This window comes from Ixodes scapularis, unplaced genomic scaffold, assembly GCF_016920785.2.
Source record: "Ixodes scapularis isolate PalLabHiFi unplaced genomic scaffold, ASM1692078v2 PGA_scaffold5__190_contigs__length_132052651, whole genome shotgun sequence".
Classification (NCBI taxonomy): domain Eukaryota; kingdom Metazoa; phylum Arthropoda; class Arachnida; order Ixodida; family Ixodidae; genus Ixodes; species Ixodes scapularis.
In genome coordinates, this window is record NW_024609880.1 from 95,289,046 (window position 1) to 95,310,888 (window position 21,843).

The 21,843-nt window shown below is 44.3% G+C and overlaps 1 protein-coding gene across 2 annotated transcripts in view; it reads left to right on the top strand.

Annotated features, from left to right (window-relative positions):
• The first annotated feature begins 310 nt into the window (after positions 1 to 310).
• Positions 311 to 21,843, top strand: part of LOC8042022 (histone deacetylase 4) — a 54,198-nt gene continuing 32,665 nt past the window's right edge. The window contains exons 1-7 of one of the 2 annotated variants that reach the window (XM_040219823.3): positions 311 to 400; positions 4,770 to 4,940; positions 5,830 to 6,111; positions 8,083 to 8,197; positions 9,724 to 9,842; positions 12,556 to 12,678; positions 14,751 to 14,860. In XM_040219823.3, coding sequence (XP_040075757.3) covers positions 316 to 400; positions 4,770 to 4,940; positions 5,830 to 6,111; positions 8,083 to 8,197; positions 9,724 to 9,842; positions 12,556 to 12,678; positions 14,751 to 14,860 — 1,005 coding nt within the window. In that variant the 5' untranslated portion in view covers positions 311 to 315. The remainder of the gene's footprint in view (positions 401 to 4,769; positions 4,941 to 5,829; positions 6,112 to 8,082; positions 8,198 to 9,723; positions 9,843 to 12,555; positions 12,679 to 14,750; positions 14,861 to 21,843) is intronic. The other variant, XM_040219824.3, reaches the window with a different exon arrangement.

Genomic DNA, 21,843 nt, shown 5'->3' on the forward strand with positions numbered 1-21,843 from the left:
CAAGAGATAAGAAGAACTGATAAAGTCCATGCTTATATGTACTATCTTTTTGCTGACTTTCCAAAGATAAGGCAAAAGCAAAAGGGGACATCCCTAAGGTATGTCAGAGTTCTCTGAACTTGCTACACGAAGGTGGAGTTTCTTTTCAGGAACCTTTTTTAGATGGGCATGGATAATAATGAGCAGTAGTTGCAAATAGTTAGAAATCATGTTTGGGTTAGATCTTTCAAGCAAGTATTACCGTGCAGATATGTGTTAGACACTCTGAATTGCCCAGACAGTTTGTATGTGCTATGGCAACAGGGTCTGATGTGTATGTTTTGTCTGTGTTTTGCAGAAAATCTGGGGTCCCACCATACTATGGAAATTAATCCTCCCTACAGTGATCTTCAAAGAAAAGGTATGCCAACATATTTTCCTTATTTTTTTTTTTGTAGCATTTAACTTTTTTAAGTAATATTGTCTCTTGGCTTTGCTTTTTGTTTTTTGCCTCAGTGGTACATGTTCCAGTGATACATACGAAAATATGATACCTGCAAAAATATGCCGGCAGTATAGTCACATGGTTGCAGCCAGCAATCAATTGTCTTTACAGCAATTAGTGCTGTTCCCGCTGCTCTGAACACAATGACTCGTGGTGGCTTGTAAGTAGCAGCGACAAGCTCGTGCTGCAGAGCTATAGACCATTCCATTTAGCGCTCTCTGGGCGGCACCATTTTGTTCGCCCGCAGCGCCCTCTCCACACATCCGGGAAGTTCAGCGGGTTCGGCAGGGTAAAACAAGAGAGAGGGCACGCGCCAGACTCCGCTAGCAGACGACAAACCGGGAGGTTGCCTTTCTCCATCTTTGGGCTGTATCGGCGGGCTCTACCGAACATCGAACTCTCGCTCGTGGCTGCCGTTGTGAAGTGGTTCGTGTTCTTAGAATAGTTGTGGCTACTCCAAAATTATCCTACAGCTTTCTGTTGTTCTATTTTACTAAATGATCAACGGGCATATATTTTTTTCCGTTACTTATATAGCAATTGAGTCAGCCGGCAGTACTACCCTCAACTACTGCTTGTATTGCGGCAGGAGAGCACGTTTTATTTATTATTTCAGACTTCCACTCATGGTCGCTAAAGGCCCACACCAGTACGAACTTTTGTATAGTAAAAAAGGTACAGCAACCGGATTTACTCTTCGCCAAAGAGACCGGCCAATCTGACAGTGTTTTCCTTATTTTATTATTATTTTTTTTTTATTTGCACGCAGGTAACAGCGCAATTGGACCCTGCGAGTCTTTTTATCTAGCATAATATTACACGACAACTGGCATACCAAAATCTGCGCATCTGCGCTTGAAAGTTCCAAAATGACGCGATTTTAAACAAAGTTTGCACGCCAGCCGGACGCTAGCTACAGCCCACTCGGGGGTGCGGACGAGATGCGGGGTGAGAGGGGGAGTGTATTTTTTTCTCTTTTACCCTCTCTGCTATGACCCTAATGGAACGGTCTATATCGCAGACTCTATATACTGTAAACGACTTAATTTTCGCGGGCTCAAATTTTTGCGAATTGGGCCAAAGCTGGGAATTTGAAATTATTCGCGGGTTCTAATTTTCGCGAATCGAGTGTATCTTCCGTAGTGTTCACATATAGCCCGAATTGTTCGCGGGACATATTTTTCGCAAATTGTAGGCGATTCGCGAAATTCGCGAAAATTAGGTTTTTGCGAAAATTTAGCCGTTTACAGTATACTCAGTTTCACTATAATTTGGCAAACTGTGGAGGCTACGACCCCCACAACCCAATAAGAGTGTCACCAAGTCATGGAAGCATATGTCTCACTGGGCCAAATGCAAGGCCCAGAGGAACTGGCTGTCGTGTGCTGTCCAAGAATTGTCTGCTGCGAAACCAACCAAATTTGTATAAACGTCCATTGCCTCAAACTGCCGTCAACTAGAGTAGCGAGCTCTTCGGGAACAGTTTACGATACAACCATACGCTCAATTTACTGGCCGATTTGTGGCGGGTGCTAATGCCAGGGCGAAGTTTTGAGCAGAAGCGGTCGATTGCAGGGCTGCAATCGTTCAAACATCGTTCAAAAACCACGTCGTTCTCCGAAAAGGGTTGATCCAAAATAAGTATCATTGAAAAGTACCATGTCTTCGTCTTTCTTTCCTGTCGTGTCGATAGAGATGCAATCGCACGAGTTTAAAAGAAAAGGAAGCCGAAACTACTTTTTTGTCGTGAAGGGCGCCGTTGCTTTCCACATTTTTCTGAAAATGTGGGAGGGTTTTATTGCTTTTTTTTTATTTCGAGAGTTGTGCTTTGTTCATGTAGGCTTGTTTGAACACTTGCAGCTGCACAAGCTCTATATATGAGTGCTTACAACAGACATCAGTGTGTTAGTGAAAACAACAAAAAAGCAATTAAAAAGTTTCCAGTTGCTGGGGAGTAAGCTTTCCTGTAGTGTGCTATGTTTAACTTTTGCATCACGAGGCACACCGCCTAGAAAAGAGCTAGCTTGCCGTGCGTCCAGCACATGTCTCTTACATATTAGGCAAAGGCACAAGAATAATTGCGCACATGAGCCCCTGAGTATGATTCTTGGTGAGATCATTGTACCAAAACTTTCCCAACCTTTAGAATCTTCTTCCACTATAGCTGCAAATACTAATATTGTCCTGGTTCTGGGAGCTAGGCAGCTGCTACCCGTACGACTAGGAGCCAAAGTTAAGTGCGCCCATTACCAAATTTGTAAGATCTGAGAAAATATGCAGAGTACATTTATATGTAAACTTGATGATCAAACAACCGCCCATCCCCCATTTTCTTGCGATTATCTCCAAAGTTTGAGTCGGCGCTTGCCCGGTATTTTACGGTAAGTGAATTTATAGTTGTTTCTTGAGCAAAATTCAGCCTATATACTCTTCTTCACCCTACGATGGATCACAGCTGACTCAATGAGTCGTGCTAGCCAATCCAGCTCTGTGAACATATCTTGCGATTGCACCTCCTGCATTGCTACGCCCCTCTGGAAGGTCACATGACTATCACACAGCATATTGAACTGGCTCCAAGGGCTTGTAGAGTCTTTGCAGTCCAATGTAAGCTTAAACGAAATATAGTAGTGTAGAAGTCTATACCTGTTTGAAGCGCCTAACATACTTTCTCTTCTTGTTGGATTTCATGGGCTGTACGTGTGAATGCAGGTCTATATTCAGAAAGGGGCCATTTTGGTTTTCAGTACTTATTTTTTATTTATTCATGCTGATTTTCATTAGAATTTTTATACTCTAGTTCCCAGCTTTATGTAATGTATATGTGTAGTATGTTTCTAGCGCTTGGTTGCATCATATATCTCTTATGTTCTTGCATAGGCGCGTGTCTGCAGGTGGTTATCAGTAGTGTAAAGTCATAAAACGAAAGCAGGAACGCAACTCACCTTGACTTATCTGCTGTAGCAGTTGGGTCTCGCACACTTTCAGCAATGAGTCATCTGCAGCAAAATAAAACAAGTGACACATGAAGGGTGGAAGTTAAAAATGAGGAATAATTTCAAAAACCTGTGTTTCTTTGGGATTTTTTCTTTCAGTTCTGCCAAAGGTTTTTTTATTGAGAGCATGTACCAGGGTTATTCTGATTTGTGTATGCGTTAATTTATCAATTTTGTGATTTGCATGACATCGGAGAAGTGAATGGTCGAGTAAAGTAACTGGTTCGTTGACTGTCAGTTATGGAACAGGTTGTCAGGTAGATTCTAGGACAAAGAGATACTTGTAAAGGAAAAAAGGCACTCTGCCGCAGCACAGCTAGGGCCATTCATTAAAAAATTACGACATGTATGTGTCTGGCATGACCTGATTACTCGCGACTTCCGACACCACTGTTCCTTAGGGCCATAGCACTCCGACTTGAAGTAAAATATTAGCTTTTCCACTTTGAGAGGAAAAAAAAAGTACCCTCCTCTAGGCAAGCCCAAATTTTGTTTTAGACACCGATATTTAAGCACATATAGAGTGTCGTGACCCAAGGGGCTGTGTTTAGAATCATCTGGAAAAATAGGTGCTCGCACAGGACAGGACAAGTTCAAGCTTTCACTAAACATGCATTTTAGTTTTGCATTTTACAAAACTTTAAGGCATAGCCTCCTTACTGTGGAAAATTAGACAATGAATGCTATTGACACTTTCAACAGTGGACATTGATGCAGACAAACAAGTTAATAGAGGCTTGTGCTTGTGGCGCCATCTCCCGATAAGTGCAGCGAGCAAATTCTGGCGATGGTGTCGTCTATTCTCGACTGAGCGCTGTCGTCTGCGTACTGTGTCCATCAGGCACTACCCTCGAGGACTGTGCTTCTGGCGCCATCTCCTGATGGGCACAGTACGCAGACGACAACCCTCAGTCGAGAACAGACGACGCCATCGCCACAATTTGCTCGCTGCACCTATCGGGAGATGGCACCACAAGCACAAGTTTCTCTTAACTTGGTCGTCTGGATCGGCATCCACCATTGAAAATGTCAAGTGTTAGTCTAATATTTAGAGGAAGGGAGTAGCACCTTGGAATTTCGCAAGGTAAAATGCACCCCTAAATTACACATTTGGTGGACTTTTGAGCTTGCCATGTACGGGCACCCATCTTTCCGGTTCATATTAGAGCGAGACACTCAATTCATGACACCCTGTATTTTTTAGAGGCAGTTCAAAACTGCATTGGCTCATTTGTGTTTGGGGGCAGAATTTTTTTTTATCACTCATTTTTGTGAATGTGTTTTGCCAGACCAGCGAGGGACTATGGGTTTCCTGGGTGGGCTGGCGGGCACCATGCTGCCATCCCCGCCCCACCCGCCACACCAGGGACCACTTCCACAGCACCCGCAGGGGCCTACTCCCCAGCACCCACAGGGTCCCCAGCCTCAGCAGACCTCTTCAGCATCGCCAGCATCAGCAGGTGTGCTGGTCACCTCTCTTGCATCCCCCCTTCCCCCTACCAAGCTGGCACAAAACAATAATTTGTTTGTCATTTGCTGGAGTGCGACTGGGTGACTGACAAACACATTTTTTCGTTGCCTGCAACAGTTTAACTGTAGGCGACCATTTCAATCTCGGCCGTCTTCTAGGACTGCGGTGGATGAGACGGCTGCACCCGTCACCCCACTGACAGTGCTGGGACAATAAAGTTGTATTCTTCTTCTTCTTCAAGAGTCTATTGTAGTCCTGCTATGGAAACATGAATGCAGTACTCTAGGGATGCTTGAAGACTTTAGTCGTGGGCATGCCTTCGTCATGCACATGCCTTCTGGTCATATACATGCACATCCCTAACCATGTCATCACTTACCAGCTGCTGCTGGTTTAGTGTCATCACAGTAGATAAGGCAAAAGGTGGTGGTGTGTGTTTTAATCTAGAATTGCCACAAGTTGCACATAGCAGTCTGCATGTTCAACTTAATTTAAAATCTTTCACTTTCTCATTTGCATTTGTTCATAGGGGACAAAATAACCGAAAACAGGCACGAAAACGACGTGTGGGGGACTTAAAGTGGAGGCTCGCTAAATATAATTATACTTTCCAGCACCCTTTAAATTACGAATTGCATCGCGATTAGCTGAAAGGCCTCATCTTTGACTCTATTGTCTGTTGCAGGTTTAAAATAGTAGGACGATTCCCTCCTATGAAACTCTACCTGCCACAATTGGTTGTTTCTTTCTTTCCAGCATTAGCTCTGCTGAAGAATGGAGGGTTTTACGGGAGGAGTTTGTCCTAGCTGGTACTATTCTTAACCTGCTACGGACAGTAGTCAGAATGATGACATGCCTTGTGCATGACGCTTCTGCAGGGGAGCTCCAGCAGCAGCAGCAGCAGCAGGAGCACCTGCAGTTCCAGCAGCAGCTGCTGGCCCTGAAGCAGGAGCAGCAAGTGCAGCAGCAGCTACTCCTGCAACACTACCAGCGGCAGCAGCAGCAGCTGGCCCAGCAGCACGAGAAGCAGCTGCAGGAGCGCATCAAGGAGTACCTGGACCACCAGCGCCAGCTGCAGGAGGAGCACAAGCTGGAGCGGGAGCGCCAGGAGAAGGACCGCCAGCTGGACCAACTCCGCAAGAAGGACAAGCACGAGCAGAGTGCGTCCCATACTTTCCTCTTTACTACAATTTACAATTTATAAGTGAGAACGAAAAAGAAAATAAATAAATATTTGTCTCTTGATGTACCACCAGATGATGGTACATTACAGCTGTAATGGGCTCTTCCCCCCCCTCAAAGTCACGATTGCAGGTACTTTGGCCAGGATTCAAACCCGCCAACTGGGGATTGTCGGCCAGCTTTTGCCTAAGAGCCACCAAGGCGGCTAATGCCCGAAAGGTCTCGAGGTAGCCCAGGGGCAGGGTGTAGCTGCATCCCTGAAGAGTAGCAAGTTAATTTTTATAAGAATTTTAAGATCTTTTTCTAGAGTATGCGGGGTACTGCTGCCACAGTACCGCAAGCTGCAAGGCACGGAAGGATGGCAAAGACCGAACAAGCTCAATACCGTCCCCAAGAAAAAACTCGCAAGAGTGTGATATATACCGTACAGATTCGGCGATCCAGTAGCTATACAACTCTTTTTTCGGCGTCTTGAAGCTTTTTTTTTTTCTTTCTAGTTCTGTTTGCCAGATGCACTCATGCAAGTGCCCCAGAGATAGAGTGATTACACACTGTGCAGGTATTTCTGGCGAAGCTGAAAGTTGGAATCTATATTTCATTTTCCATCCGAGATCCTTTCGCTCCACACCATCTTGCGAAGCGAGCTGCTTTCTTACTCATCTGGCACGCACATTGCTACGTCAGACGAGTCGGTGGGGAAGATATGTAACATTCCCGTCGCTTTTTCTGAATACGCCAAGAACTGTTCCGGGGCCCCGACGCACAACTCGCCAATCCGAGCAGCTGCCTTTCTGGCCCCTTCCACCACTTTCTATTTTCACTGAATGGAAGTAAGCTCCGTTTTACTGAATGTCTCTTCCCGTTAGTGGGTGCCAGGAAAAACACGATGACGCGGCGGGAGATTTGTGAAGCAGCAATGGGAATTGCGTAACGGCTAGTCCCCATCTCTCCCTTCACCCTCGTCTCTTAATTCTCACCGCCCCCGGAGAAGCCAACATAAAAATTCCGGTGCACCGATATAGCATCAGTATTTTCGTCCCTCATCCAGGCTAGTGATGCAAACTATGTGCCTAATGCAACGGTTGGCGTTTTCTGTTTGCGTGTGAACGGGACAGAAATAGCTCTCTAGTGGCTTCTGGAATGCCGAATCTTCGAGACAGTGAAAGCCAATGTGGATGTAGTGCGTTTTGACGGACTGGTATAATCCTCATTTCTGTATTGTAATGGTGCAGTTACTTACGTCTTTGTCGACTTGTGAAAAAATCAGGATCGGTGCTGTGAGTTTATAATAGGTCAGGTTCTCTCTGTCCAAACATTTTTAGTCTATCCTAGCCCTTGATTTGAAGTAAAAGAAATGTTTGCTATCTTATTCTGTATGATATATCATTTAATCAACCAATCAGTCCATGTTTATTGTGCCCCAAACGACTAGCATGCCTCAGGAGCTTCGGACATACATTAAAGACCGACAACCAGTTCGCACTTTCCACTTTTCTCCCACTTCCTCCTCTCCCCCCTTTTACACTGATCACCGTTGCCTGTTTCCTCCTCTCCCATGGTGAGGAGGATTTTCTGCCTTGCAGAATCTCGAGTCTGGTCGTCGGCCTTTAAGCAAAAGAAAAATATATACTAGAAAGTAATCATCACTGACACAATTTTCTTGAGCTATCATAGAGACAATTGCCTACCGATTCGGCACAAAGAAAGGAACCGTTTGGTTGGACTAAGGTTTACAGTATGTGAAGTTATGGCAAACAATTTGAACACGTTTTTAGTTTGGTGTATTGTATGTGGTTAATAAAAAACTTTAAAAATCCTTTTTTTGAGCCTCAGTTTATGTTTCTTGGCATGATTGCCAGCAAAGATGGTCCCACTTTCTAGAAACTATATAATGGCAGCATTTATTTATCTGAAGACATTCTGAACATATTTCTATTGTACCTTCACAGGTGCCATTGCATCATCAGAAGTAAAACAAAGGCTGCAGGAATTTGTGCTGAGCAAGAAACAGAGAGAGGCAGCTGCCAACAGTGCAAACACATCACCACCAAACTTCAGAAACTGGTGAGTCTACAGTCTCTATTTATTTTTTTAGAGACATGGTCTTATGACAAAAGTAGCATTGACTCCACTTCAAAAATAGTTTTATACACAGTCAGAAAATAAACTTGGGAGGTTTTGAAGTCAATTACAGAAGTTTTATGAAAGCTTTCTTCGTCATTTTTGCACCTTGTGACCTGGATATAACAGCCAAACAATTATGGCAACCTACTTTTATAACAGCTGCCTTCGATAAACTTATCAAGACTTGAGCAATGCCTTACCGTGGGTAAATGCAAGTCAATTTAATGCTTACTGCTGATACAACAGACAGATATTTAATGGCTGAATAATTTACTTCACGGGATTTTATTTTACCATTATAGTATTCTTGTCAGATACATCATTGCATGTGTGAAGTTCTAGGCTATAGACATGCCTAGACTATGTCTAGGCATGTCTAGGCTATAGACATGCTGTCTATAGCCTAGACAGCATGTCTACAAGCAAGTCTAGGCTATAGTATTTAAAAGCTTGGCCAACATTACTAGAACGATAGAAAAACTCAGTTGGGAAACTGCGCCATAGAACCTGCCTTGAAAAAATGGCTCTGATCTGTACTCGAGAACCGAACTAAAAACGATCGCATTGCTGCCATTTCTGCCGCGGCGGCTATTTTGGGAACTGCACGGCTGCTCGTATTGGTTCAGGTCGAGTCACGCTAAGGCTGGTGGCGCTTTATCGCAGTGCCATTTCGCAGTAGCTATATAAATCGACTTTCATGTTTTGACTCGTCGCTAAAGGGCTGCGCTGTTATCATATCTAGTTTGGTCTCTGCAGACACAAGTGGCTCATGTTTCAAAGGCGAGTTTCCCAACTGAGTGTTTTAGCAACGTTGGCATGACTAAGCTAGGTTAGGCTTGACCTCACTTCACTTGGCTCGGCTTGACTTGGCTAAGCTTGACTTGGCTCAGCTAGACTTGACTAGGTTTAACTTGGCTTAACTCGACTACAGCGTGTCCTCCAAAAAAAATTTACGGAGCTTTCTTGACCACAGAAATAAACGACACATCTGCAAACACTCAAGCCTCCATCCAAGTGTAGCTCTAGTGGTCTTAACCAGATGTCTGTGTTTCAGGACTAATCGTTATCTTATTAAAAAGTCATAAGGGATTTTCTGAAAATTTCAATGGAAAAATGAAGCCCATTCTTGGTAACTGGCACCATTCAGCTTCATGTATTCAAGGGCTCCGTCAACCACCATTTTCCTAATAAAAATTTAAAAAAAATCATTTATAACTTTTGAATAACATTACGGTTAGTTCTGAAACTTTGACGTGTGGTTCAGAATGCTAGCGCTAAGTTTGGGTGGAGGCTGAGCATTCGGCGATGCATCGTTAATTTTCGCGGTGAAAAAAAAACATGTAAATTTTTGTCTTTGGGTCACCTTGTAAATTAAATTGGACTAGGCTACACAACTTTGTGGGACGATACCAGAGATTACGAGGATCTTTCGAGGAGCTGGTCCAAACTGGATCGTACCCTGCCAGGTCGCGGCAACGGTCATCGTTGGACCAGGCCTCACCACCGTCGACGAGTGCCGTTTCGCCTCAGTGCAGACATCCGCTTCTGGGGAAGTATGACGATGATTTTCCGCTTCGGAAAACAGGTGGGCCATGCTTTCCTTTTGCCTGTCTGCGTTGCACTGCTTTTGTTCCTTGGCGCGTGCTTAGCAGATCAGCTTGTTTATTTGTGTGCTTTTTGGCAGCCAGGCTGCTTCCATTGAGATAGGTTTGTTCCCATCGCAATCAATGAAGCGCTGTTGTCTCGAAGGATGGAGGCGTATCCTGAAAAATGGAGATGTTTAAATATTCAGGGCTTGATATCGACAATTAAGGAATTGGGTGCCAGTTTGGGCTTGCTTTGCTTTTATATACATGTAATATTTGCTTTCTGCCTGTGAAGTGGTGTTGACACTATTTTCAACTTATTGTAAAAGTGCACACAGAGAACATAAGAAGCTTTTATTCTCGATTAACTGAAGATATGTATATATATTGTGACGGAACACAATAAATACTAATTTTCGTTGCCTAGCTGAAACAAATATTATAAAAAATAAAAATAAAACTTTTTGTTAAAGTGCTCGTTAGTAACGCTGAGGTTACTTCATTTTTAAAAATCTACTCTTTTTGTGTGGAAGTGAGCTAAAACCTGTTATATTATGCTCAGGGTTTTATTTTCATCTCTATTTCGTGACATTGAGCTTGAAACTAGGCCAGTACTAAATACAACATTTCGAATTTTAAGCGTTTGCTTTGTTTGTTTTTACATCCCTGTTGTGCCATTGGGTTAAGCTGATTGCTTTTATAAGCTAGCCGTATGGTTAGTCTGCCTGAATTTTAACCCTTCATCAAAACAGTTTGTTTGTGGAATGATGCATATACAGCATGTTTCATGCCAACAAATAGACTAACATTGATTGCTTTGTTTATTGAAAGTGTGGCTTTTGTTATACAGGGCATTTGAGAAAAATCTGAGGAGTGTTTTTCTCACTACATAAAACTCTGCATCGCCGAATGCTCAGTCTCCCCTTGAATGTGGTGCTAACTGTTGGGATAAGGTTCTCAAGTTTTAGAACCTACCATTATCTAATTGAAAAAATTAAAAGCAATTTTTTTTTAATTTTTAATGAGAGTATGGTGGTTTAATGGAGCTGTCAAAACATGGAAAGGAATAGTGTCTGCCACCATGAAGGGGCCCCATTTTCTTGTTAAAAATTTCTCCAAATCCCTTTTCTTTGGAATTTGATAATGCCTAGTTCTGGAACTGGCACCTCATCCCAACCCCTAGCGCTATATTCGGGCAAAGACTGAACGTTTGGTGACGCATTACCTATTTTTGCGGAGAGAAAAACGCATTCTGAATTTCTCTCGAGTGCCTCGTACATTAACCAACAAATAATGCAGTTAGAGAAACGTGCATTGTTGTTCTGGTGAGGCTAAGCCTTGTCTGCTCTAGAGTCGGGTGCATGCAATCTTCCTACTGCTTTATTACACCATACATTAGCCATTTTGAGATGGTTCCTTGGAATAGAGCAGCGGCAATGTTTTCTGCTTCAATGGAAGGTACGGCATTTTGTGTTTGGCCAGAGAAGTGCGGCATGTTTGTTCCTCCGAGCAGCTGGCCACAGCAGCTAAATGTCACAAATACTGCACACATGCAAAGACTTTCAAATTCTGTTTTGAAAGTCTCCTCTTTTTAACCAGCTGTGTCCTATATATGGCGCTTCTGAAAAAGATGTTGCCTTAGGAAACAAGCTTCGGCCATTTTCTCAAAAGCCTGTCATCTGCTTCTTTATTGTCTTGCCCGACGGAATATTTTGAGGCTTGAAGGAAAAACAATTTCTTTCAAGCTTTGGCAAACTGGTTTGCTTAGTGTAAACTTCTCAGGCTCATATACTATATATCATAAAACAAATATGAGTTCTAAACTGTTTATGTGCTAAATTTGCTTTAGAAAAACAAAATTGGTGAGACGTACTCAAAAGTTTTTACTTATTGAGAAAGATGCCAATCAAAGCAACGTTATGTACAGAAAATCATTTCAATCAGGCTCACCGAGGGTGGAACAGTAGACGCACTATGGTGGTTTAGAAAAACCTGAGTAGCGGCAAAAACGGGGAAAAGAAAAAAGCCACGCAGTCGGCGTTCACTTACATCACTGGATGCATTACTAGGAGGTCACGATAACGTCACAATGGTGTGATCATCTAGGGCTTGTTTCATACCGTTTTATACTTCCAATTTTTTTTTTTTTTTTTTTTTTTGTGGTGTAGTGCAGGAGATTACTTTCAACAAGAAGGATCCTGCTGCTCTATTCCAGGTACTCGTGACATATAGACATTCCACCAATCACTTTCTGCGTAATATCGGACAGCTTGATGACTGGGCATTTCTTGCTCGAGTAATGCGGAGTGCAAGTTCGTCTGCTTCTTTTGCAGGGGTTATGGGGGCGTCAGAACGCCAAACTCTCATTGGTTCTGATTGAAGAGTAGTGGGTAGACATCAAAGCAAGCTGCCTTGAGGTCTACCCACTATCCTGCAATCCGAGCTAACCAGAGCTCGACGTTCCGACGTAACCACAACCCCTGCGAAAGAAGCAGATGAACTTGCGCTTCACATAGGTGCCAGAAAGGTGTTTGGATGGCGGATGCGCAGGTTTTGCCAACTTCGTTCGTAGCGACGGCCGCAGCAACGGCCGTAACAATGAGTGCGCCTGTCGTGCGACCGCCTCTGGGGCAGACGGCTAGCCTGTGAAGCGGGAGCGTGGCTTGCAGGGCCGCCGACCAAAGCCATGTGTGCTCTGTTGTTGCCTTCTAGCGTCGGAACCGAACCTTAAAGTGCGCTCTGTGCTGAAGCAAAAAGTAATTGAGAGGCGGAGCAGCCCGCTCCTGCGGCGTAAAGACAAGGGTCCCGTCCCCTTGAAGCGGAGACCCCTTACAAGTAGGCACCCCTTCCTCCTCTTTCTCTCTCCCCACTCTCCCTCTGTTCCCTCGAGCTGCAACGTAGGGGCAGTGCAGGAAACTTTGTAGTAAAATATTAAGGTTCAACACATCGAAATTATGAAGCCCAAGGGACAGACACTGAAACATTAATGTAGTTGTACCCCAGTTGTGAGCACAGCGCTGTCCTGTCTACTTCATGTCCGCATCTGTCCTTTGCGCTTTATGATTTCAGCAGGAAACTTTGGTCTTGCTTCGACCCGAAATCAAAACGGAGGGACCGTTCGATCGCACTCGTTTGAGTGTGGTTAACACTTACGGCGATAGTACACACTGGCAGCGTCTTTCGGGCAGCCCTGGAGCTCTTACTACTTGCACACTATCCATGAGAAACAGTCTCTTAAAACATTCTCGGAATTATTTCAAGCACACGGTGAAAGAATGATGCGTAACATATACACGGACGGAAAGTGTTCTGGGGCTAGCCGATAGATCTCGCCAGTTTGTATTCTTGTCGTAAGCGCTGACGAGCAGCCTTAATACGGTCGATCTCACTCGGGCGCAGATATGCGAACCGGCCTTAATTTGTCTTCGTGCCTCAGGCCACAGACGGCAAATGAATTTACAGAGGAACTCTCTGAAGAGACAGACGATTTGGGACAAACTCGTTGGTCTGGTGGATGGGTGCGAGTCCGACCGATGAATGAACATGGTGCAAATTCGCAGAAGATTGTTTGTAAGAGGGTCGAGGTGATGTCTTACAAATGGGCCGGTAACGAAAGGAAAGTTCTGTTCCGAATAGTCACGAGTTTCCTGCATTTCCTCTGCACTGTAGTGTGTTTTTCTTTTCCAGTTGCATTCTTTAGGTATGCGCGTTTTTGAGTACCCACTCGTAAAGTAGTCATCGGTCTAGTGTCAACCAGTGCTTGCTGGGATCATGGTAGTTTTATAATTGATTCGAATTGGTTTTCACTGAAGAATGTAGTCTTGGTCAGCTAGTGTTTTGATGGTACCATTATAATTACGCCCTATATCCTATCCATATCTGCGTACACTTGAGGCTGCAATTTTTCGGTAATACAGCTGCAGTTGGAGAAGCTGAGCGCTTACTGACCTTAGGTGCCTTGCAGTTTTTAGTGGATTTCTATAGGTGTTGTCATAAGATGTTAGATGTATGATGCTTCCAGTGGTATCTTTGAAGCAGGCATTTGTGACCTGGGGATGTGAAAGCTGCTGGTTTTCAGGGCATTGGTTGACACCAGATGATGATGCATGCAGTATGTTTCGTTAGGTAATAACCGCTGAGTATTGTGAGAGCGAAGCATGGCCTGTCGACTAACGCATCTTGGTTCTGCAAAGAAGTGATTAATGTGCACATGTAATTCTGTGCATGTTATGTTGTGTGACTACTCATTGTAAAATGTGCAAATAAGAATTGAGCATTATTGTGCAGCTTGATGTTTTTCCATTAAACTAAGAATTAAGCCATAGTAATGTTTATTCTAAAACACTTTTAACTATTTCAGGCTGCAAAACTATACAGAAAGTATAGAGACTTCATTATCGACCAATGCTGACATAAAAGTTTTTCACTAGTGACCTTGCTTTTATTTCTCACTGTATTGCACTAACTGTGATCTTGAATCAGTATTTGAATGCAGTAGAATTTCTCCATCATAAAATCAGTTTTATCGGTCAACACCTTTGCTATGTCTGTATTTCCACCAAATTAGTGCTACCTCAAATGGCTGTACCAATATTTTGAGCATGGGTATATTCCAACTTTACTTCATTGTATCCATATCTTCACTAGTATGTCAGTCTTTGCTATGGAGAGGTTCTATTGTAGTCCCTCATCTGTTTGATCTTTGATGTGATGATGCAGTTTAAGGTGGCAAACTTTATACAGAAGTTGCACACTAAAAATTAAATTAAGATGATCTCGTCCCTGATTTTCGCAGAACACTAGGCTCAGAGCACAAGCTTGCAACTAAAGTGTCTTTGTGGTCGCGGTTACAATGCACGCATCTCCTGGAGGCCGTGTCGCAATGTCTGACGCCTGTTTCTCGACAGTCGACGGCTGCAACAGCAAACCTGATTCACTCGAAGGATCGCCACCCAATGGCTCACTGTCACTGCACTCCTCTCTGCATTCCAGCAATGGCAGCACTCCCATTCAGGAGGTGAGGCAGCTTGGCAGTCATTTGCTCATGACCTGTTCACCCCTAAGCCGACTGTGCGGCGAGATATAGGTGCCTGCCGGGCCGATCAGCTGCATCCCTTTTATCACCTGACCCCGGTCTCTGCGTGTGGGTATGGGCGACAACATGATCACGTGACGAAAGATTGTGCGACTGATCCAGTGGGCACGTAACGTCAACTTGGGATTGAACAGAGTGTAGTCTATGTGCAGCAGTCGTCCCCGCTGCACAAGTGTCATGGCCGTATAAGTGTTAAGATAAGAGCATTATTCCAGAGGTACCGACCATTCTCGTCTGTACTATTGAGGTTGATGACTTGATGAAAAGGAGCTAGGCCACTTCTTTCGTGCATTTCATTTAGCACATACTTAGCTCTTTTGAAATTGTTATATGAGTGTCTAGCTAGTAGGCTACCTGAAGAAAAGAAAATTTCAACAACCTTCTTATTTTAGCAGATTACTATCAAATCAAATCAATGTGTATTTGGTGATGTTGAAAAGTAGCCCCCAAAAGAAAGCTCAGAGGGACGGCCGAAGTTTTAATCCTGGCTTCGTCAGTTTTTATAGTTTTCAACGTGCTGCCAGCAGCATGTTTGAAAACTATGAGAACTGACGTTACTGAACACATTACGTCTTGCTGTGCCTTCGTTTTGTAAAGTTTCCGCTCTCGAGATTGTTCAGACTTTTGGAGGGAAATAAAGTCATAAATTCATCTCGGTCGATCTCCAACGAACATGAAAAACAAGAATGAATACACATTCACTGGAAATCTTGAATTCAAGGTAAAGAAAACCAAAACTATCACCACCAGTGGTAACAACAGTAAGCTGGATAATTGGAAATCATCAGTTGTAAGAATTAACGGAAAGCCGTGAAACGAGTGAGGACAGGGCAGTATGTCTAATCTTGTCCTGGCCCATTTTCGTTCCTTCCGTTTATTCTTGTGACGTTACAGGTGAACCCTGGTCAGTCATGCTTTCGAAATGCCATTTTCAGCGACAGAAACAACAAAAGGAAAGCCCGATTGCCTGTTTCATTAGAAGATATGGGATAACGAAGCTTAAGTGGTTGCATTAACGAGCGAACTCAGCTTTTGCCTGACGCAGCGTCTTGGCTCCGGCTCGCATTACGGCTGCATTACTGCATGTGGCAGCCGCATTGCAATCCTTTAGGTACTACGGCGCTGCATTCTTGTCTCAGTTCAGTTTGTCACTCCCTTGGGAGACTGACAGCGGCACAAAGACGGCCGGACAGGGAAGGAGGGGGAAGGGCATGTTTATATTTGGCGGGTCCAAAGATACCGCACCACGGGAGGTGCACACGGGGATTCTAAATTTAGGGCCGCACGCATGGGCTCCTCTGAAGCGGAGGAGGAGGAGGATGCAGAGCTGCTTGTATTCCGGAGCCAGGGACCCAGGAGTGGGAATCCCAAATTGGCACCTTGGGAGAGGAAGGGAGAGAGGGGAAGAATGGTAAAGGGGGCTATGCCCCGCTTTCCACGTGCCCTTTTCCTTCCCTCTTTCCGCGTACCCCCCGCCACGTCGACGAGAATTCGGAGAGTTTAGAGGAGGAACCGCAGTTGTACCCTCGAGTTCTGGACGGGCGCAGCTGCCACTCTCGGCGGAGGTGGACACTAACCTTAGCCAAAAAAATACTTTTTTCGTTTTTCATTTCTTGGGGGAGGGAGAGAGGTGGTAGTAGGGGTAGGGGCAGGTAGCAGGCTTGTATGAGTTGCATTTTAGTTGGAAACATGGCATTAAGGTTTATTAGTGAGCATTGAACAAATAGTTTTTGTGTCAATGTCGGTTTGTGTTTTTTTTTTTTTATTAAACTCATTTGTAAATTAGTGCCTGGTATGCATGTTTCTTTTACTTGTTCCTTGTCTCCTTTTGTGCCGTTTCATTTTGCCAGCCGTCACTAGCTCTGCCAAGGTTCTTCCACATCGGTTAGCATTTGGTGGTTTTATTAGAAACCTTAACCAATTGGCAACCTTTTCATGAAATTGCAGCAACGAGGCAACCCCATGATGTACAGCATTTGTACTACTTTTCTGTTTTGTTGTTTTTAATGTAGGGAAAATATTTTTGCTTCTCTACCTGCCCTCAACGAGGTTTTTTTGGGGGTTTTTTTCTCGGCTTTTGTGGTTTTTGTGTGGAACAACTTCCAGGTAACCGCCATCGTCAATGAGCAAGTTGCATCGTGGTCTCCATGGTTAACCCATAGCTTTCTCACTCCAGTGCCTAAAGCTTATTCATTGACGCCAACTGCGTCTGCACTTCCACAAGCGTCCAGAAAACTCAGTTAAAAACCTTTCTGAGCTCCCTGTCCTCGGTGTTTTTCTTTGTGTCGTTTCCGACACATTCCTCCTCCTCCTCTTCCTCCTTCTTTGTTTCTTCCCACTCTTGGAGGACAGAGGGGGCGTCAGTCGAGGGTTGTTTTAAGCACGCCGCAGCACATTTCCTTGGAAGCGAGCTGTATTTTAAGACCGGACGCTCGTCGTCGCTGTAGAGAAAATGTCACTTTTCCCTTTAACTAGAGAAAGTCAAGACGGAATTTACTTTGGCTCGACGACGCTTGCAATGGATGCGTCGTGCAAAAGGCTCCGCGTGTGTTGCTGGCTCGTGCTCAGTCAGAGCTCTCGTTTTATTTCATCCGTAGTGGTTGTCTCGACGGTTTTTTGGGAGAGGGAGGCCGGTGCTGACGGAGTGTTTATTTTGAAAAGGTGCACGCAGTTCGCCCGTCTCACCCTTCTTGCGTTTGTGGGCTTTTTTTTTTTTAAAGTAAAGACGATTGCCAAATAACTCCTGCTCGCTTGAACGCCGAAAAACATCTTAATTGAGGCGTTGTTATTTTGGGGAGGGATTTTGAACCTCTTTCGTGTGCCTTAAGAGCATTTGTTTGTGGAGAACCGAATGGTGGTAAAGGGAAATCTGGCACGTAATTTAGTACCAAGAATTGAGTTTAAAGAAAAAAAAATAAATGAAGTTTTGGGAACTACTTTTCACTTTCATATTTCTTATTTAAATACATAGTGCTATACCTTTTGGCTCGTTGAAATCGTTTGTCAGGTCATGATCAATCACTTTCTAAAAGTCATGTTAAGGGGGAACACTGGTCTTGGAGCTTTTTTTCTTATTTGATGACCAAACCCAATGAAACTACACAAGCTTGTTCAGCTTTCTGTGCTGATTTCATATATCTGGTCATTTTCTCAGTCAGTAGAATGGTTCACAAAATAAATAAAACTTGCCTGCCTTTGTTTGAAAAAAAAGATAGAACAAAAACTGCTCAACAAAATATTCTTTTTAACACATGGCTAGATACTGCGAAGTGTAGAGAATACAATGTTGGAAGCACTTTTAAGAAAAACTCATTATTAGTGGTTTTACCACACATTAAAGTTCACTGCTCAATGCATGGCTAACAAGTAATAAAGCAAAAGATCAAATATAAATTTTTCTAAACTTATATCAAAAATTCTGCTCTCAACATTGTATGCTTCACACGTTCAGCTACACATTTCAGGAACGGTTATATTTCTATCTGCTCTAGATGCTAAGATATCCTTCCTGCAAATTCTCAACAAGTCCAAAAATTGTGTTTTGTGAAAACAATGTTTTAGAGTCAACTTTAATGCACATTCAACCCGCATAGATATTATAAAGTGATTTATAGCTCAAATATTCATCCACGAAATTATAAGCCTGGTAGGTTCAGAAGAACGACAGCCATAGCCATTTTCAAAAGAATGCAGTTTTAGGGAGTTTTTGGCTTCAAAGACCTATGTCCCCCCTTAAGCACTGACCAAAGTGAAGGCACGAACTTGTAGTTTGTACAAGTGCTTGGAATGAGACGACAACAGGCTTACTTGGCCTAAGAGCCGCAAAGGAAACCACGAAACTTCTAAGAGCTGCCGAAAGGGGGGAGGGGGGGGGGGGGGTGCAAAACGAACACCGCTGCCTGGTTATCTCCCCACCCCCCCAAAAACATAAGAAAGCAGCTCGCAGGTCACACCTGCAAGCCGTTAAAAATAACAATGAGAATGTTCCTGGTCCTTTGTGAACTTGAACATAACGTTTGTGACTAGTGGAAGCTATGAATAAGGTCGACCCGGGCTTCCGTGACCTTGAACAAGACACAATATGGAGGGAACATCCGTTACCTAAAGGTGACAAGTATCACCGGCGAGTGACAAAGGCCGCGAGACAGAACATTTCCTCGACCCCAAGCCAAAGTGCATGCATGTTTTGACAGTCCCTGTCTTTGATGCCTTTCCCCCTATTGTCCGGCAAACTCTGTTGAACAATGAAAGAAACAGGATCTGGGGAAACATGAGTGAAAAGCGTTTAGACTGTACGTATGGGGGGCACAAGGCTGCCAAACTGCAAGCTGGTCTTTATTCTGAAATCCTTTCCATTTTCCTGGGGAAATGCGGAAAGGTGCGAGGGGGGCGGTGGGGAGGGTCCCCTTACGAGGGATCCGCGAGCCGCACCATGACCGGCAAAGAGTCGCATGCGGCTCGCGAGCCGCGGTTTGGCCACCCCTGGTCTAGACCGTTGCACTCCCTAACTGCATGAGCCTTGCTTGTGTTTGGCAGATTGTGCCTCTCTAGCTGCCAGTGTCTTTTTGAGGATAGTTCTTTATCCAATTTTGTTAAACCAACTTCTTTGGGCTGTCCAACTCACTGCGGGCATAAAAGGGTCTTTGACTTAGAAACCGATATGCCAGCCATGAAACCAGTTTTATAATACCAGGAGCTAATAACATTTTGAGCGTGCATAGGAAGTCTCAGCTCGTTCGTTCAAAAGATTTGAGAGTATGGCTCAAGTTCCACTGGCATTTCAGCACTGTAAAAACTTGGTCTGCTGGGCAAGTTGGTAGTGGACATTCATATTAAGAATAGCGCAAAAGAGACGGGTCAGAAAGACGAAGAAGCACACAGGACAAGCGCTAACTGGCAACTAAACTTTATTGAAAGCTTCCTACTTTGCTATCGCCATGCACGCGCGTAGTCTTGTATTAACAGAAACGGCGTACCGCCAAATCTGCACATTCATACCGCCCACCGCCTGTTCCAAAAAGTCAGCAAAACAGCTACATCACCCCGCCGCACAAACCGAACGAGGAAAGGAATAGAAAAAACGCCGCGTTAATATTATCAAGTTAGATAGTGTGAATGAAACTGTACTCTTTCGGCTGCATATACACCGATGCGACGCTTATGCAAACGTCTTTGTCACAAGCATGTATTTTTGCCACCTCCAGCAACTCTCGTTCCCTCCTTCCTTTATTACATCCCTCCACCTGCGCACCGTCCAGCGTGGGGGAACAACCACAAGTTTTACAATGCCTTGGTAAGCGGGAACCGTAATTGTTGCCAAGAGAAGCCGCATGCTCTCGAAGTCGATCATTTAAGCAACGTCCCGTCTGCCCTATGTAAACACGACCACACGTTAAAGGAATCCTGTAAACCACCTCAGTGACACAAGGCACAAACTTTGTCACGTGTTTCTTGCTACAAACAGGTTTTTTCACTTTCGGCCCGCTCACCATAGCGCACAATTTTGACAATCTGCACGGGGCAGTGAAGACAACGTCCACGTCGAACTTTGATGCTATCCTTTTCAGATTGTGCGACACCTTATGAATGTAAGGTAGCACTACAAAATTTTTTGGTTTCCTCTTAGGTACAACGGAAGAGTACCTAAGAGGAAATGGGTCTAGTGTGGCGCCTGTACTATGTGAGATTTTTCTTGCCAAGTTTGACCGCTCGGTTTTGCATGAGTTGGTTGACATCCCCATTGTGAAGGTTTGTAGGTATGTCGACGATTTTTTTTTTTTTTTTCTTAGTGTTCCTGCAAAGCAAAGCCTGGTCTCTTTAGTCGAGACTGCTCTGGAAGTTTTTAGCAAATCTTCTAAGCATTTACATTTCACCTACGAACTTCCGTTGGAAGGTTTTTTACAGTTTTTAGATGTCCTGTTGTCTTTTAACTCCCTTGACCATGTGTGCTAGATGTACAGGCCACGCACAAAAGAGGCCCTTTTAGCTTTTGACTCATCCCACTCTAAATTGATAAAGAGGGGCATCGCCTCGCTCTGCCTTCGGTCGGCACTGCTGAGGTCCTGTCCGCATGTAGTTAGCGAGAGTTTTGGCCTCCAGACACTTCGCTTGGAACGCTCCGGGTTTCCCTCGGTTTTAATACAGGGAGTTGCGGAATCCCTTCTAAAGAAGTTGAAATGCTCTTCCGTTGTACCTAAGAGGAAACCAAAGAATTTTGTAGTGCTACCTTACATTCATAAGGTGTCGCACAATCTGAAAAGGATAGCATCAAAGTTCGACGTGGATGTTGTCTTCACTGCCCCACGCAGATTGTCAAAATTGTGCGCTATGGTGAGCGGGCCGAAAGTGAAAAAACCTGTTTGTAGCAAGAAACACGTGACAAAGTTTGTGCCTTGTGTCACTGAGGTGGTTTACAGGATTCCTTTAACGTGTGGTCGTGTTTACATAGGGCAGACGGGACGTTGCTTAAATGATCGACTTCGAGAGCATGCGGCTTCTCTTGGCAACAATTACGGTTCCCGCTTACCAAGGCATTGTAAAACTTGTGGTTGTTCCCCCACGCTGGACGGTGTGCAGGTGGAGGGACGTAATAAAGGAAGGAGGGAACGAGAGTTGCCGGAGGCGGCAAAAATACATGCTTGTGACAAAAACGTTTGCATAAGCGTCGCATCGGTGTATATGCAGCCGAAAGAGTACAGTTTCATTAACACTATCTAACTTGATAATATTAACGCGGCGTTTTTTCTATTCCTTTCCTCGTTCGGATTGTGCGGCGGGGTGATGTAGCTGTTTTGCTGACTTTTTGGAACAGGCGGTGGGCGGTACGAATGTGCAGATTTGGCGGTACGCCGTTTCTGTTAATACGAGACTAAGCGCGTGCACGGCGATAGCAAAGTTGGAAGCTT